Source organism: Mandrillus leucophaeus, unplaced genomic scaffold (genome assembly GCF_000951045.1).
Source record: "Mandrillus leucophaeus isolate KB7577 unplaced genomic scaffold, Mleu.le_1.0 Scaffold203, whole genome shotgun sequence".
In the NCBI taxonomy this organism is placed as follows: Eukaryota; Metazoa; Chordata; class Mammalia; order Primates; family Cercopithecidae; genus Mandrillus; species Mandrillus leucophaeus.
Genome location: NW_012102066.1, coordinates 1,552,850 through 1,570,586, shown reverse-complemented (window position 1 = coordinate 1,570,586; position 17,737 = coordinate 1,552,850). Strand labels below are relative to the sequence as shown.

At 43.5% G+C, this 17,737-nt stretch overlaps 1 protein-coding gene across 1 annotated transcript in view; it reads right to left on the bottom strand.

Annotated features, from left to right (window-relative positions):
* Positions 1–17,737, bottom strand: part of DENND5B (DENN/MADD domain containing 5B) — a 115,810-nt gene that overhangs the window by 16,982 nt on the left and 81,091 nt on the right. Inside the window, exons 13-15 of the mRNA XM_011979552.1 lie at positions 10,992–11,073; positions 9,047–9,175; positions 4,872–4,993 (exon numbers count right to left, since the gene is read on the bottom strand). Coding sequence (XP_011834942.1) covers positions 4,872–4,993; positions 9,047–9,175; positions 10,992–11,073 — 333 coding nt within the window. The remainder of the gene's footprint in view (positions 1–4,871; positions 4,994–9,046; positions 9,176–10,991; positions 11,074–17,737) is intronic.

The following is a 17,737-nucleotide window of genomic DNA, read 5'->3' as shown; positions in this document are numbered from 1 at the left end:
CCGTCTCAAAAAAAAAAAAAAAATGAGGACGGGCCAGGCACGGGAGCTCATGTCTGTTATCCTACCTAGCAACTTGGGAGGCTGAGGTGGGCAGATCACTTGTGCTCAGGAGTTCAAGATCAGCCTGGGCAACAAAGTGAGACTGTGTCTCTATAAAAAATAAAAAAAAATAATTAGCCAGGCCTGGTGGTACACACTTGTAGTCCCAGCTACTCAGGAGGATGAGGAGGGGGGAATCCCTTGAGCCAGGGAGGTCAAGGATGCAGTGAACTCTGAACCCACTACTGCACTCCAGTCTGGGCAACAGAGTGAGACCCTGTCTCAAAACAAAAAGGGGGGAGATGGCTTAAGCACATAAGCATTTTTGTCCATCACAGCCATACATTTCTGGTTTTTTGTTTGTTGGTTTTCTGGAGACAGGATTTAGCTCTGTCACCCGGTCTGAAGTGCAGCAGCCCAATCAGCGTTTACTGCAGCACTGACCCCTGGGGCTCATCCACCTCAGCCTCCCCAGTAGCTGGGACTATAGGTGCATGCTACCACACCTGGCTAACTTTATTTATTTATTTAGAGATAGAGTTTCGCTCTTGTCGCCCAGGCTGGAGTGTAGTGGCATGTTCTTGGCTCACTGCAACCTCTGCCTCCTGGATTCAAGTGATTCTCCAGCCTCAGCCTCCCAAGTAGCTGGGATTACAGGCGTCTGCCACCTTGCCCGGCTAATTTTTGTATTTTTAGTAGAGAAGGGGTTTCGCATAGCCGGCCCCTAGCTAACTTTTTAATTGTTCTTTTGTTGAGACAGGGTCTCATTATTTTGCCCAAGCTGGTCTTGAACGGGACTCAAGTGATCCTCTTGCCTTGGCCTCTCAAAGCGCTGGGACTCCAGGCATGAGCCACTGCACCCGGCCTGTTTTGAAATTTTGAAATTTTTTTTGAGACAGGGTCTTGCTCTGTCACTCAGGGTAGAGTATAGTGGCGCGATCTCAGCTTACTGCAATCTCCATTTCCTAGGCTCAAGTGATCCTCCCACCTTAGCCTCCCAAGTAGCTGGGACCAGAGGTGTGCACCACTACGCCCAGCTATTTTTTTGTAGTTTTAGTAGAGACAGGGTTTTGTCATGTTGCCCAGGCTGGTCTCAAACTCCTAAGCTCAAGAGATCTGCCCACCTTGGCCTCCCAAAGTGTTAAGATTACAGGCATGAGCCACCTGCCATGTATGTATGTATTATGTGTGCATGTATTTATTTTTGAGACAGAGTTTCACTCTATCTCCCAGGTTGGAGTGCAGTGGTGCAATCTCGGCTCACTGCAACCTCTGCCACCCGGGTTCAAGCAATTCTCCTGCCTCAGTCTCCAAAGAAGATGGGAATACAGGGACCTGCCACCGTGCCTGACTAATTTTTGTACTTTTAGTAGAGACGGGGGGGTTTTTTTTTTTTTTTTTTTTTGAGACGGAGTCTCGCTCTGTCACCCAGGCTGGAGTGCAGTGGCCGGATCTCAGCTCACTGCAAGCTCCGCCTCCCGGGTTCACGCCATTCTCCGTCCTCAGCCTCCCGAGTAGCTGGGACTACAGGCGCCCGCCACCTCGCCCAGCTAGTTTTTTTGTATTTCTTAATAGAGACGGGGTTTCACCGTGTTAGCCAGGATGGTCTCGATCTCCTGACCTCATGATCCGCCTGTCTCGGCCTCCGAAAGTGCTGGGATTACAGGATTGAGCCACCGCGCCCGGCCGAGGCAGGGTGTTATAATCTTGGCCAGGCTGGTCTTGAACTCCTGACCACTTGATCTACCGACCAATGCCTCCCAAAGTGCTGGGATTACAGGTGTGAGCCACCGCACCCGGTCACTATTTATTTATTTTTTGAGAAGGAGTCTTGCTGTCATGCCCAGGCTTGAGTGCAGTGGGGCGATTTCAGCTTACTGCAACCTCTGCCTCCCGGGTTCAAGCGATTCTCCTACCTCAGTCTCTGGAGTAGCTGGGATTACAGGCGTGTGCCCAAAACGCCCAGCTAATTTTTGTACTTTTAGTAGAGACAAGGTTTCCCCATGTTGGCCAGGCTGGTCTCAACCTCCTGACCTCAGGTGATCCACCGCCTCGGCCTCCCAAAGTGCTAGGATTACAGGTGTGAGCCACCATGCCCAGGCATTTTGTTTGTTTGTTTAAAGTAGGGTAGAATCAATATTTTTTGTTATCCTTGGGATTTCTGCCCATTTGATCATAAGCGAGGGTGTTAGAAGCCCTCCTTGAAAGATCTACAAGTAGGATGAAAAACATTTACTGAAGAAGATGCCTAGATACAGCCTCACAGTATGAGCTCATGGTTCAGTGCACTCTTAGATGAGGAAAACAAATGAAATAAATGGTTCATTTCCCTAATTTTACATAAAATACTTTATGTTAGGTGAATAGTCTCCCTTTGTGTCCTTTTATTTTGCTTTAGGATAGGAGAATGTCAGAGAAAAGGCCATACTTTCATGGTTTAGTAATCATCAGAATCAAATGGGTTTTGAAACTGAAAGCAGAAGAGGTTAGCGTAAGACTTTATTTTAGGTGCCAGAGGCTTCTCTCATTTCTTGCATTGATAGGATAAGAAAATCTGCAAAAAAAAGGCACGTTTAGGGTCAGCAGTTCTGTGGCTGCAAAAGGCCCACAGATGCACAACGGTGATTTCATAGTTTAAGTATGAAAAAGCAACATGATTAAATTTAAAAATTTCTTTCATGAAGAATTCCTCAAATTGAAAGAGTTACTCAGATGAAGAGACATCTACAGATATAAGGAGGATCTTAGGACTCCTCTACTGCTATTTCTTCTTATTTATTTAGAGACAGAGTCTCACCCTGTTACCCAGGCATGATCTTGGCTCACTGCCACCTCTGCCTCTCGGGTTCAAGTGATTCTCCCACATCAGCCTCCCGAGTAGCTGGGACTACAAGCATGTGCCACCATGTTCGGCTAATTTTTATATTTTTTGGTACAGATGAGGTTTCACCATGTTGACCAGGTCAGTCTCGAACTCCTGACCTCTCACATAAGTTATCCACCGCCTTGGCCTCCCAAAGTGCTGGGATTACAGGTGTGAGCCATTGTGCCTGGCCTCTTTGATTTTAAAACTGTATGTAATGTTTTAGTTTCTTATACCTGCAGTAACCTAATCAATGCCTTGACAGGCATTACAGGCTGGCCTAATCCCCATTCCAATTCCCTTTTCCTTTGTCTGCCATTACCAGAGACTGGAAAGCCAAAACCTACATAATTCTGGTCAGTGAAATGTTAGTGATATTTATTGAGATTTTTTGGAAAATTATGTCTTTCTAGCACAGATCCTGCCCCTCCTTGGCACTCTCTCCTTCCTGTTGGAAGGTATACTGAGAACAGCCATGTTGAAACCATGAGGTAACTAGCACACACAGAGCATGTCTAAGGGGAAAAAGACAATGAGCCTGGGTCCGTGACAGCACTGCCCACTGCCTACTTTGAGACCTTTATTATGTAAGTGAAATCATTAAGCTGTAAACCACTGGTTTTCAAGTTTCTGATACTTGCAGCTAAATGCAATTCCTAATTGATACAAGTAAAAATTCTCCAAAGTAAGGAAGAGGACCCACTGCAAATAAGAATTAGCAACGAAGGAAAGAATAAACACTATCATTCAGCTTTCTATAAAAAATACATCTCTTGGCCAGGCTCGGTGGTTCACGCCTGTAATCCTAGCACTTTGGGAGGCTGAGGCGGGTGGATCACCTGAGGTCAGAAGTTTGAGACCAGCCTGGCCAACATGGTGAAACCCTGTCTTCACTAAAAACACAAAAATTAGCCAGGCATGGTGACACATGCCTACATATAGGCTTGTGATTTGGGAGGCTAAGGCAGGAGAATCGCTTGAACCCAGGAGGTGGAGGTTGCACTCCAGCCTGGGTGACAGAGCCAGACACCATCTCAAAAAAACCAAAAACAACAACAAAAAAATCTTCAGGTCAAGCGTGGTGGCTCATGCCTGTAATCCCAGCACTTTGGGGGGCTGAGGCAGGTGGGTCACTTGAGGTCAGGAGTTCAAGACCAGCCTGGCCAACATGGTGAAATCCCATTTCTACTAAAAATACAAAAATTAGCCAGGTGTGGTGGGGCGTGCCTGTAATTCCAGCTACTCAGGAGGCTGAGGCACAAGAATCCCTAGAACCCAGGAGGTGGAGGCTGCGGTGAGCTGAGATCATGCCACTGAATTCCAGCCTGGGTGATGGAGTGCGACTCTGTCTCAAACAAAAAAAAAAATCTCCAATCAGCATTTCCTTCCAAAGTTGAATGATGTCCAATTATATAAGTTTATTATTATCACACAGTTACTTTCAACTTATGTGTTAAGATATTGGAATATTTACTTAATAAAACATTCCTTTTCACATCTGTTGTAGGTAACATTTCCTATCCAAGACTGGGTTTCTTGGGAAGCAATCTCTGAGTCAGAAATTAGCATGCACAATGCTGCTCCTGGGACCAACATGTGAGAAGGAAAGCAGGATTGGTTAAGCAAGATGTTAAGCTTCAACGCAGTCTCAATGAAGTTCTCATCTATCTAACCCCCATGGTGAGCTCCCGGACAGCTCTTTGTTCAGTCATGGGATGCTGGCTGGCACTGGCAGAAGGGATCATCTTGTGAGGTACTTTTCTTCAGTAAGGCATTCTCCACAGCCTGACAGTCAAGGGTTTCCTGTAGCACTCCTAGCATTTGGGGAATATCCTTTATTCCTAAACACAGATCTGGGGGGATGTCACAATGTCACATACACTATGGCATATCTTGCTTTAAAAAACATAAATGCTTTTATTCCATTAGCCACCTCAGTAACCCTTAACAGTCAATTCTCTAAACTTACTGATAGTAGTGAACACACTGGTGAAGCAGAAATAGTCCACAGCATTGAGAGAAAGAAGGTGGTAAAGAAACTGCTCTCTTTCTTCTTCACAACGTAGAAAAGCATATCGCTTATAAAGCTTCCTAGGAAAGGGTAAGACAAGCACAAGACAGTAGTATCAAAGAAAAAAAAAACAAGACAGTAGTATCATGTATTTTTCATTATGTCTTTTTTTTTTTTTAAGACAGAGTTTTTCTCTTTTTGCCCAGGCTGGAGTGCAATGATGCAATCTCAGCTCACTGCAACCTCCGCCTCCTGGGTTCAGGTGATTCTCCTGCCTCAGCCTCATGAGTAGCTGGGATTACAGACATGTGCCACTACGCCAGGCTAATTTTTGTATTTTTAGTAGGGATGGGGTTTCAACATGTTGGCCAGGCTGGTCTCAAGCTTCTGACCTCTGGTGATCCATCTGCCTCTGCCTCCCAAAGTGCTGGGATTACTGCTGTGAGCCACTGGACCTGGCCATTTTGTTTTTCTTTTGTTTCTTTCCCATTATGTCTTCTTTCTTCCAAGATGGGGTCTCGCTATATTGCCCAGGCTGGTCTTGAACTCTTGGACTCAAGTGATCCTCCTGCCTCAGTCTCCCAAAGTGTTGGGATTACAGGCATGAGCCACTGGGCCTGGCCCTCATTAAGCCTTGACTAAAAATAAATAGCTCCTCTTAGACAAACACCTTTAATCTTGAAAAAATAGATTCACATCTATTTCAATTCATAAAATGGATAAACAGTTAATAAAACACTTTTAACCTAAAGAGTAATTAAGAAAAAAATGCATCTATTTTATCAAACTAATAAAGACTTAAAAGTGATGACCAGTGTTGACAAGGAAGAAATGAATGCCATTCTCACAGTTGGTGGGACTGAAAATTTCAGGAAAGCAATTCAGGTAACAATTATTTTAAACCAATCATACCCCTTGACTCATCAATTTCACTTTTAGGACTCAGTCCTAAAGATACAGATGAAATGGGGCAAAGATTTCATTAAACAGCTACATTTAAGCACTTTCCCAAGTGTTTTATAGGTATTAATACATTTCATTCTCACTCTATGAGGTAAGTCTATCAGTGCCTTTTTTTTTTTTTGAGATGAGGTCTTGTTCTGTCACCGAGGTCACGGTAGTACAGCGCCGACTTAGTAACAGCTCACTGCAGCCTCGACCTCCTGGGTTTGAGTGTGCCTCCCACCTCAGCCTCCCAAGTTGCTGGGACCACAAGTGCATGCTACCACGCCCAGCTAATTTATTATTTTTAGTAGAGATGGGGTCTCACTATATTGCCCAGGCTGGTCTTGAACTCCTAGGCTCAAGCAATCCTCCCACCTTGGCCTCTCAAAGTGCTGGGATTACAGGAGTGAGCCACCAGACCCAGCCTAGTGTCATTTTACAGATGGGGAAAAGAGAGATACAGGAAAGTTAAATATCTTGTCCAAGGTCATTCAAACACTAAATAGGGAAGGCAATATTTGAACACAAGCATTCAGACCTCAGAGTTTAAACTCTTGTGATATGGTGAAATGTTTATGGTACACTGTTAAGCTAATAAAAAGGATGATATTGAATTGCAAATATAGTATATCTTAGTAAGAGAACATGCATAGAAGAAAAGTACAGAAGAAAATGTGAAATATTTAGTGTTCTTTATAAGCAGGATCGTTAAGTGGTTATCATTTTCCTCTTTGTACTTTAGCCACTATGAGCATAAATCACTTTTTTTTTTTTGGGGGGGACAGAGTTTCACTCTTATTGCCCAGGCTGGAGTGCAATGGCACAATCTCGGCTCACTGTAACCTCTCATCTCCCAGGTTCAAGTGATTCTCCTGCCTCAGCCTCCCAAGTACCTGGGATTACAGGCATGTGCCACCACGCCCGGCTAATTTTGTATTTATAGTAGAGATGGGGTTTCTCTATGTTGGTCAGGCTAGTCTTGAACTCCTGATCTCTGGTGATCCGCCCGCCTCAGCTTCCCAAAGTGCTAGGATTACAGCTGTGAGCCACCACACCCAGCCCTTTTTTTTTTTTTTTTTTTTTTTTTTTGAGACGGAGTCTTGCTCTGTTGTCAGGCTGCATGGAGTGCACTGGCGCGATCTCGGCTCACTGCAACCTCCGCCTTCGGGTTCAAGTGATTCTCCTGCCTCCCCTCCCGAGTAGCTGGGATTACAGGCATGCGCCACCACACCCAGCTAATTTTTGTATTTTTAGTAGAGACGGGGTTTCACCATGTTGGCCAGGATGGTCTCGATCTCCTGACCTCATGATCTGCCCACCTTGGCCTCCCAAAGTGCTGGGATTACAGGTGTGAGCCACTGTGCCTGGCCAGTAACTTTTTACAATTGGAAAAAAAAAAAAAAAACCATGCCAGTTTTAAGAAAACAAGGTCAGATTTGCAGGCTGTATGTGACACTTCATTCTTTATCAAATCTACTCTTTGGACATTAAGAATCATCTGAAAATGCTCCAGGGGGTATGTAATCCAAGTGTGATATGTACAAATACAAAACTACAAAAAGCACTGGGTTATTATCATGGGACTCTAATAGACTGTCATGTTTGAGGTCTTTAATTCTCTGCCTAACTTTGCTCCTGAGAAGTCAAAGTTCTTAGCCTTCAAATTAGCACTAATGTAAATATAAGGGCAATATATTTCATCCAAGATAGCTTTTTTTTTTTTTTTTTGGAGACAGGGTCTCGCTCTGTTGCCCAGGTTAGAGTGCAGTGGCACAACCTTGGCTCAAGTGATTCTCCTGAGTATCTAAGTAGCGAGTATCTAAGTATCTAAGAGGCTTCTCCTGAGCCTCTAAGTAGCTGGGAATACAGGTGCATGCCACCATGCCCGACTAATTTTTGTATTTTTTGTAGAGACAGGGTTCTGCCATGTTGGCTAGGCTGGTCTCAAACTCCTGACCTCAAGTGATCTGCCCACCTTGGCCTCCCAAAGTGTTGGGATTACAGGTGTGAGCCACTGCACTTGACCTCGAAGAGGGTTTCTTGATAGAGTAAGCAGAAGAAATTAAAACGGTTAACAATTAATTGACATGTACTTGACTGGTTTCCTGGCTCTAAACCAGTGGTCCCCAACCTTTTTGGCACCAGGGACCGGTTTCATGGAAGATAATTTTCCCATGGCTGTCGCAGGGGCCGGGGAGGGGGAGGTGGATTCAGAATACAATTGTTGCACCTCAGATCATCAGTCCTTAGAGTCTCATAAGGAGCAGGCAACCTAGATCCCTCACATGCGCAGTTCCCAATAGGGTTTGTGCTCCTCTGAGAATCTAATGCTGCTGATCTGACAGGAGGTGGAGCTTAGGCGGTAATGCTTGCTTGCCCTCGGCTCATCTCCTGCTGTGCAGCCCTGGTTCCTAACAGGCCACAGAACAGTACTGGTCCATGGCCCAAGGGCTGGGAACCCTTGCTCTAAACTGCTGAATGCAAGGCTCTCAGAAGAAGCTCTTTACTGGGACCTCCTCACAGAACTTATTTTTTTCCTTTTTTACTCCAGGTTTTATCTGTGTATTTTACAATATAACATAAGGTTTATATAAATTTAACCTATCTTTTGGATGTTACCGTCAGCTTGTATGAACTAGCTAGCTTTCTGCCTGATTCTGGCAGGGCTTTTTCTTTTTTCTTTTTTGAGACAGTCTCGCACTGTCGCCCAGACTGGAGCGCAGTGACGGGATCTCGGCTCACTGCAACCTCCCACCTCCTAAGTTCAAGTGATTCTCCTGCCTCAGCCTCCTGAATAGCCATGACTACAGGTGTGCGCCACCATGCCCTGCTAATTTTTGTATTTTTTGTAGAGATGGGGTTTCACCATGTTACCCAAGCTGGTCTTGAATTCCTGGACTCAAGTGATCCGCCCACCTTGGCCTCCCAAAATGTTAGGATTACAGGCAACAGCCACCACACCCAACTGCAATCTGGCCTTTGGCTGTTATGTTTGGTGTGTCCTCCCTGAAATGACCAAGTATTACATCAAGACAGAGTTCTCAAAGCACATGCCTGTTAGATAAAGAAGAATGTACGTACACAGGAAACAGCACTTCATACTGAAGAAGCCAGTCTGTCAGTTTACGCAACTTGCTTTGTATGCACAAGGGTATAGAAACAGAAATGTATCAAAGATGGTATCTTACTTGGTAAGTGGTTGGTTAGAAAGCAACTGCTTAAGATGCTGGGACAAGAGCTTCTTTTCTAGAGACAGTCTTATCCATGCCCGAGCTCGTCCAACATCAGTCTTGATCTCACTCATGTTTTGAATATGCCTAAAGAATAGTGGTAACAGCAAAGATGTAGATCTTAAGGATAACGCTGACTAGAAAAGAAGTAAAGAGTGAACAGTACTGGGCACAGAAAGGTTATTTTATACTTAAAGGGAGCAGTCGTTAATATACAATTGATGTTGATTAAATCTTTGAAGGTTCCATCTGAATCATGAAGTTAGTCTCACATCATAATTGCCATTACAACACAAGCACACAGACAATGTCATAAGATAAAGCATTTAACACTCATTCACTCTTTCAGGCTTCATTATGTCCTTGCTGAAGAGTCATAGATACCTGTAAATAAATATTTCTGATTCTCAAAAAAAAAGTAATGAAACAGGGTGAATACTTAAGTTGCTTTTCAAAGTAACTGTTCTATACCATAATTAAATATCAGCCACAACTTTAATCCACTGAATTACTTTTCAAGTTGCACTGGACAACATATGGAAAATATGAAATCTTACATTCTATGGCATTAGAGAAAAAAAGCCAGACTGCACTGATAATCTTTAATTGGCTAATTATTTAAAAATACAGGGTCTCGCTATGTTGCCCAGGATGGTCTCAATCTCTCGGTCTCAAGTGATCCTCTTCCCTCAGCCTCCCAAAGTGTATGACCCACTGCACTCGGATCTTATAATATTGCTTTAAACCCACACATTGTAAAGGTTGACTAAGTATTGTACCTAAAATATTTAAAAGACAAAAGCCTCTGCCTTCCTCATTCAATAAATCTGTGTTAGGTATCTTGATGTCTTCTAACGATTTCTTAACAGTAATTGCAAGTGATGATTCTCAGATCTGTATTTGCTTCAAACTAAGTCTACCTGATTGCAATTGTTCTGCCACATATCCTGCCATTATTTGCAGATTTTTTCTTCTGTATCGGTGGGCAGCAGGTATTTAAGGCAATTTAAAAAACTGAACAAAAGAAGCTATAAAATAGTTTAGGATGGGCACAATGGCTCATGTCTGTAATCCCAGCCCTTTGGGAGGCCAAGGCGGGAGAATCACTTGAGCCCAGGAGTTCAAGGTCAGCCTGGGCAATATTAGATCCCATCTTGGCCGGGTACGGTGGCTCACGCCTGTAATCCCAGCACTTTGGGAGGCCCAGGCAGGTGGATCACGAGGTCAGATCGAGATCATCCTGGCTAACATGGTAAAACCCTGTCTCTACTAAAAACACAAAAAATTTGCCAGGAATGGTGGCACATGCCTGTAGTCTCAGCTACTCAGGAGGCTGAGGGAGGAGAATTACTTGAACCTGGGAGGCGGAGGTTGCAGTGAGCTGAGATCATGACACTGCACTCCAGCCTGGACAACAGAGTGAGACTCCATCTCAAAAACAAAAAACAAAAAACAAAAAACAAACCAAAAAAACCCTGTCTCTAGTGAAAATCAAAAAAATTAGCTGGGCGTGGTGGCAGGTGCCTGTAATTCCAGCGACTTGGGAGGCTGAGGCAGAAGGATTGCTTGAGCCTGGGAAGTTGAGGCTGCAGAGAGTGGCGATTTCACCACCGAACTCCAGCCTGGGTGACAAAGCAAGACCCTGTCGCTAAAGTAAAATAAAATAAAAAAGTTTAGAGATGCTTTAAAACTCTTCTCAGCTGCATCTTCCATTTGAATATAATGTCAGGAAACAATACAATGGTATAAAAATAAAATAAATGAAACCATAAAAATACTTTCTTCAGAATTACATAAGCCAAAAATACACATAGCCATAATTATTTGAGCAATTTAGTTAAAAGCCACAAAATACTTCAAAAAGTTACCACCACATGCTAACACATGTATTAATAACAAATACCTCATGTCCTGGATAAGAGAGACCCTGAGTGTTGGCAACATAACTCCTGACTCAGATTTTCTTCTTTCTGGTCCGAGGGCAACTATGTAGAAAAATATCAGCAAAATATTAGAAAAGTAATAAAAAAATATACATGGTTCATACTAAATACTTTGAAACTGCTTTGATAAGAAAAAATTTTAACAATTTATATCATCTAGCCCAAAATGTCAAAGCACAAATTTTAAAGAAAATAGGGTCTTGCTCTGCCACTGAGCTTGGAGTGCAGTGTGTAGTGGTGTGATTGTGGCTCACACTGCAGCCTCGACCTCCTGGGCTCCAGCAAGCCTCCCAACGTAGCCCTGTCCAGAGTACCCGGGATTACAGGTGTGCACCACCACGCATGGCTCATTTTAAAAATTTTTTGTAGAGACGGGGTCTTCCTATGTCTGGGCTATTTTATTAACACAGTAAATCAGCTATTTTCTTTTCTTTTCTTTTCTTTTTTTTTTTTTGAGATGGAGTTTTGCTCTTGTTGCCTAGGCTGGAGTGCAATGGTGCGATCTCAGCTCACTGCAACCTCCACCTCCTGTGTCCAAGTGATTCTCCCGTCTCAGTCTCTCGAGTAGCTGGGATTATAGGCATGCACTACCATACCTGGCTAATTTTTTGTATTTTTAGGACAGACAGGGTTTCTCCATGTTGGTCAGGCTGGTCTCAAACTCCCAATCTGAGGTCATCTGCCTGCCTCGGCCTCCCAAAGTGCTGGAATTACAGACGTGAGCCACTGTGCCCAGACCCAGCTATTTTCTTTCTATGTAATCTGGAACTGCTTTTGGAAATTTTAAACGAATCACAAAAGACCACCTAGCAAACGATGCAATGCATACAAATTCTGGCCATAAGGACCAGGCACTTTTTTTTTTTTTTTTTTAAACATAGTCTTGCTGTTGCCCAGGCTGAAGTGCAGTGGTGTGATCTTGGCTCACTGCAACCTCTGCCTCCTTGGTTCAAGCAATTCTCATGCCTCAGCCTCCCGAGCAGCTGGGACTACAGGCGTGCGCCACCACACCCAGCTAATTTTTGTATTTTTTAGTAGAGACGTGGTTTCACCATGTTGACCAGCTGGTCTTGAACTCCTGAACTCAAGTGATCCGCCCGCCTTGGTCTCCCAAAGTGCTGGGAATACAGGTGTTAGCCACCATGCCTGGCCAGTTACTTTCTAGTTACTCATTCTAATAGCTCTAGATAATTACATGAAAGCAATGTATATACATTAAGCTACTAAAAATGTGAAACATCTCTGGGCTCATGAATTGAAGTCACACAATTAAACTCTTGAAGAGTGAAAAAAAATCCTGTGTGCTCAGTCCTGGAATCCCAACACTTTGGGAGGCCAAGGCAGGAGGATTACTTGAGCCCACGACTTCAAGACCAGCCTGGGAAACATAGGGAGACCAGCCTGGACTACACAGAAAGACCCCGGTTTTGCAAATAATTATATGGGTTTGGACAATGGGAAGCTAAATATATATATATGTCTTTTTTTCAATTAGCTTTTTTTTTTTTTTTTATAGCTGAGCATGGTAGTGTTCACCTGTAGTACCAGTTGCTTGGGAGGCTGAGGTGGGAGGATCACCTGAGCTTACCACTGCACTCCAGCCTGGGCAACAGAATGAGATTGTCTCTTTAAAAAAAAAAAAAAAAAAAAAAAAAAAAAAAAAAAAAAGAGGCCGGGCACAGTGGCTCACGCCTGTAATCCCAACACTTTGGGAGGCCAAGGCAGACGGATCACGAGGTCAGGAGATCAAGACTACCCTGGCTAACATGGTGAAACCCCATCTCTACTAAAAAATACAAAAATTAGCTGGGCTTGGTGGTGGGCACCTGTAGTCCCAGCTACTCTGAAGGCTGAGACAGGAGAGTGGCATGAACCCGGGAGGCAGAGCTTGCAGTGAGCCAAGATCGTCCCACTGCACTCCAGCCTGGGCGACAGAGCGAGACTCTGTCTCAAAAAAAACTCTAAGATTTCAGGCTCTTCAGTCTGGTAAGTTTCTACCTTGAAGTTCAGAGTCCAAACTACAGTAATTATAGCATGCAAAGCGAGTAATCTAAATAGACACTAAGTATAATGTCCATGAGTATTCTCTTATGAAGCCTGAATAGCTAACATTTATGAAAGAACAGCTAACATTTATGATAGCTAACAATTATGGGATTACAGGTGCATGCCACCACACCTGGCTAATTTTTGTACTTTTTGTAGAGATGGGGTTTTGTCTCTATGTATGAAAGAAGGAAAGATTATTCTCATACAGCAACAGCTAAGCAAAGATCTATTGGCTAATATATTGTAGTTGCAGTGTTTGCTCTCATGCTCAAGGAGAGGCCATGGAGTTTAGGCCTTTCATTTCTATCTTCTCATCTATAAATATAAATGAAATTCCAACATCATACTCAGCAAATACACCTATATAAGTAGAACTGAGAATGCAAATTTTTGCTATATATTAAACCTATCATTTTCTGAGTTTTTAGATTCTTTCTACGTTGGGGGGCTGGGACACAATACCAAAACACATAAATATATATGAAGTTGGCACTAAAGGAAGATAGGGAACATTTTGGTGTATTATGATCCCTATGCTTTTGACACTGGCAGGTATAAATGAGTACTGATGGGGTTGCCAGAAGGAAGAGGTTGTGGCCAGGCCAATCTAAAAGCACTACTTTCGAGGGTCTTCCATACCATGTGATGATAAATAGGACATTCGTTGTGGCGATTTTGGGAGGGAGTTTCAGTGGGGCACTAGACTCATTCATCTTGACACCCAGGAGGTAATAAATGCTGAGGAAATTGTTCCAGACTTGCAGGGAATGTGTTATGTGTTACTGAACAGAGCGCATCTTTTTTTTTTTTTTTTTTTTTTTTAGATAGAGTCTCACTCTGTAGCCCAGGTTGGAGTGCAGCGGCATGATCTTGCGTCACTGCAGCCTCCATCTCCGGGCTCAGTGATCCTCCAACCTCAGCCTCTTGATAGCTGGGATTACAGGTGCGTGCCACCACACCTGGCTAATTTTTGTATTTTTTGTAGAGACAGGGTTTTGTTTCTATGTTTATGTTGCCCAGGCTGGACTCAAACTCTTGGACTCAAGCAGTCTGCCTGCCTCGGCCTCCCAAAGTGCTGGGATTACAGGCATGAGCCATCACACCTGGCCACATCTTTCTTTTTGAGAACAAAGTGAGATGGCTCAGAGAATGCCTCTGTACTCCAGATGATTAGACAAAATGAAAGATGGCCACACAGGCGGTAAGAAATAGATTGACAGAGGAAAAAAGGGGATTTGAAATCATAATTAACAAGTTGGCTAGAAGGAAACATGACAACCAGAAGTAATCATGCCTCTCAAACTAGAGAGCAAGTGAGAAACTTCGTTTTAAATAATAAGAGACGGGGGTCTCACTATGTTGCTCAGGCCGGTCTCAAACACCTGGCTCAAGGAATCCTCCCATCTTGGCCCCCTAAAGTGCTGGAATTACATGTGTGAGCCAGTGTGCTTGGCAATTCCTGTTGTTTAAACTACTCAGTTTGTGGTACTCTATTATGGTGGCCCTAGGAAATGAATGTGGTAATTTATTAGTGACTCTGGAGAGAAGAGTTTAAAAGCCTGTGAGCAGAGGGCAGATTAGGGGTTTGGAAATGGAACCACTTCTTTTATCTAGAGACCTAAAATCTAAGATTTCCATGAAGCCTACTCCAGCTATAAAATTCTCCAGCTAGAAGAGAATTTTATAAACTATTTAAATGTATACTTCCATTACTATTTCTTAATTGAAAATACTCAAACAATAGGCCACTTTCTCCTTCAAAATAAAGATTCATGGATTTAATTCTTGGCTACAAGAATTTGCTCATCTGCCTGAATCAAACTACAAAATTAGCCGAGTGTGGTGGCGCATGCCTGTAATCCCAGCTACTCGAGGGGCTGAGGCAGGAGAATCGCTTGAACATGGGAGGTGTAGGTTGCAGTGAGCCGAGATCATGCCACTGCATCGTGTCTCGGCAACAAGAGTGAGCTAAACTCCGTCTCAAAAAAAAAAAAAAAAAAAAAAATGAACACAAGTTAAACATTTTGTTTACTTTCATTTGGAGTGGTGAATTTTATAAATGTAGCACAGATAGCAGTTTTTGAGGGCAGAGATTGTATATTTCTACAGAACCATGTACAGTCTATAGGTAGGTAAGTAATTAATAGAAAATTTCTGATGAAGGTAAGATGAAGAGTGACTCAAAATTCCTGGGTTAGATCCAGAAAAAACACTTAAAAGCAGCATTTCTGGCCAGGCGCGGTGGCTTACACCTGTAATCCCAGCACTTTGGGAGGCTGAGGTGGGTGGATCACCTGAGGTCAGGAGTTCAAGACCAGCCTGGCCAACATGGTGAACCCCGTTTCTACTAAAAATACAAAAATTCGCCAGGTGTGGTGGCACACGCCTGTAATCCCAGCTACTCAGGAGGCTGAGGCAGGAGAATCGCTTGAACCCAGGAAGTGGAGGTTGCACTGAGCCAAGACTGCGCCATTGCACTCTAGCCCAGGCAACAAGAGCAAAACTCCATCTCAAAAAAAAAAAAAAAAAAGGAAAAAAGGCAGCATTTCCATTCCCTTCAGTGGAAGGGTTCTACACCTACACCCTGCCAAAATCCATTTCCAGTTACTAGTAGAACCTTGTCTGAAGGTGCAAAGTTTAAGAACTGGCTCAACATTTTTATTTATTGTTACTATTTTTTGGAGACAGGGTCTTGCTCTGTCACCCAAGCTGGAGTGCAGTGGTGGGATCACAGTACTCACTGTAGCCTCAACCCCGTGGGCTCAAGCAATCCTCCAACCTCGGCCTCCCAAGCATCTGGGACCACACATGTGTGTCACTATACCTGACTAATTAAGACAAAAAACATTTTTTTTTTGTAGACAGGGTCTTACTATGTTACCTTGGCTGGTCTCAAACTCTTGGGCTCAAGTGATCCTTCCACCTCGGCTTCCCAAAGTGCTGGGATTACAGGACTGGGTCACCATACCCAGCCTCCCAACACTTTTTTTTTTTGAGACAGCATCTTGCTCTGTTGCCCAAGTTGGAGTGCAATGGCATGATCTTGGCTCACTGCAACCTCTGCCTCCTAGGTTCAAGAGATACTCATGCCTCAGTCTCCCGAGTAGTTGGGATTACAGGTGTGTACCACCATACCCGGCTGACTTTTATATTTTTAGTAGAGACGGGGTTTCACCATGTTGGCCAGGCTGGTGTCGAACTCCTGGCCTCAAGTAATTTGCCCTCCTTAAGCTCCCACAGTGCTGGAATTACAGGCATGAGCCACCACACCCAGTCCTCTCAACAAATTTAAAGGTTAAAACTTCTGAGTGATGTGTCAAGAACAGTCTTTGTTCTAGGACCAATTGTATTCTGAAATTCTTTCTCTAAAATAGGATGTCAAACTACTAGGTGCAGTGATCACTAGGTCAAAATTAATACTGCCTACCCACTATGGTCCTCTTGCTATCTTTCCATTCCTCTACAACCCTTAAAATGTCTCTGACTCCTGTTCAGTGCTGCTTCTGAAGACTCACGATAATAATCCAGCATCTGGTCTCATCATGATTCAATGCTAGTAAGAATAATGTTCAAACCCATCATAAATCTTTTTATTTTTTTTTTTGACATGGAGTCTCCCTCCATCGCCCAGGCTGGAGAACGGGGGAGCAGTCTTGGCTCACTGCAACCTCCATCTTCCAGGTTCAAGCGATTCACCTGCCTCACCCTCCTGAGTAGCTGGGATTACAGATACCCGCCACCATGCCTGGCTAATTTTTGTATTTTTAGTAGAGAGGGGGTTTCACCACATTGGCCCGGCTGGTCTCAAACTCTTCATCTCCAGTGACCCATCCACCTCGGCCTCCCAAAGTGCTGGGATTACAGGCATGAACCACCATGCCCGGCCCATCATAAATCTTCAAGGATCTTTCCTAAATATGACAATGCAGACTGTTTATTGCCATTAATTAGGAAGCTTAATAATTGGCAAAAAAAAGTACTTGGTAGAAAAAAATTCAGATTTTAAAAACTGTTAATTTTTGCATAATTACGACTTACTCCTTAAGAATGAGAGATTTCAATTTAAACTGATGTTTTAATACATATTTTATATTCTTATAAATATATATATATTTCGAGACGGAGTCTCACTCTGCTGCCCAGGCTGGAATGCAGTGGCGTGATCTTGGCTCACTGCAACCTCTGCCTCCCAGGTTCAAGTGCTAGGATTACAGGCATTGAGTCACCACGCCTGACCTCATTTTTGTTTTTTAACAGAAAAAGTGGCAGAGGAGATGGACACTAGAGAATGCTTTTAAATTTGATCTGAATCTTTATAAATATAGTTACAGTCAGAGACAGCAGAACCTTGGCATTCTGATTGCAGGAGCTCCAGGGCAATGTAGTCAACTCATATTCCTAGCTGTCTGATTAAATACATTTAAACACTAGGTTTCTAACAATAAATACTACATTTAGGGTAGTGTTGCCCTCTAGGGGCAGTGAGGGAAAAGAAATTAGGGTGAACAAAAGGGTCTTCAGGCTGGGCGCAGTGGCTCACGCCTGTAATCCCAACACTGTGGGAGGCCGAGGCAGGTGGATCACGAGGGCATGAGATCGAGACCATCCTGGCTAACACGGTGAAACCCCGTCTCTACTAAAAATACAAAAAATTAGC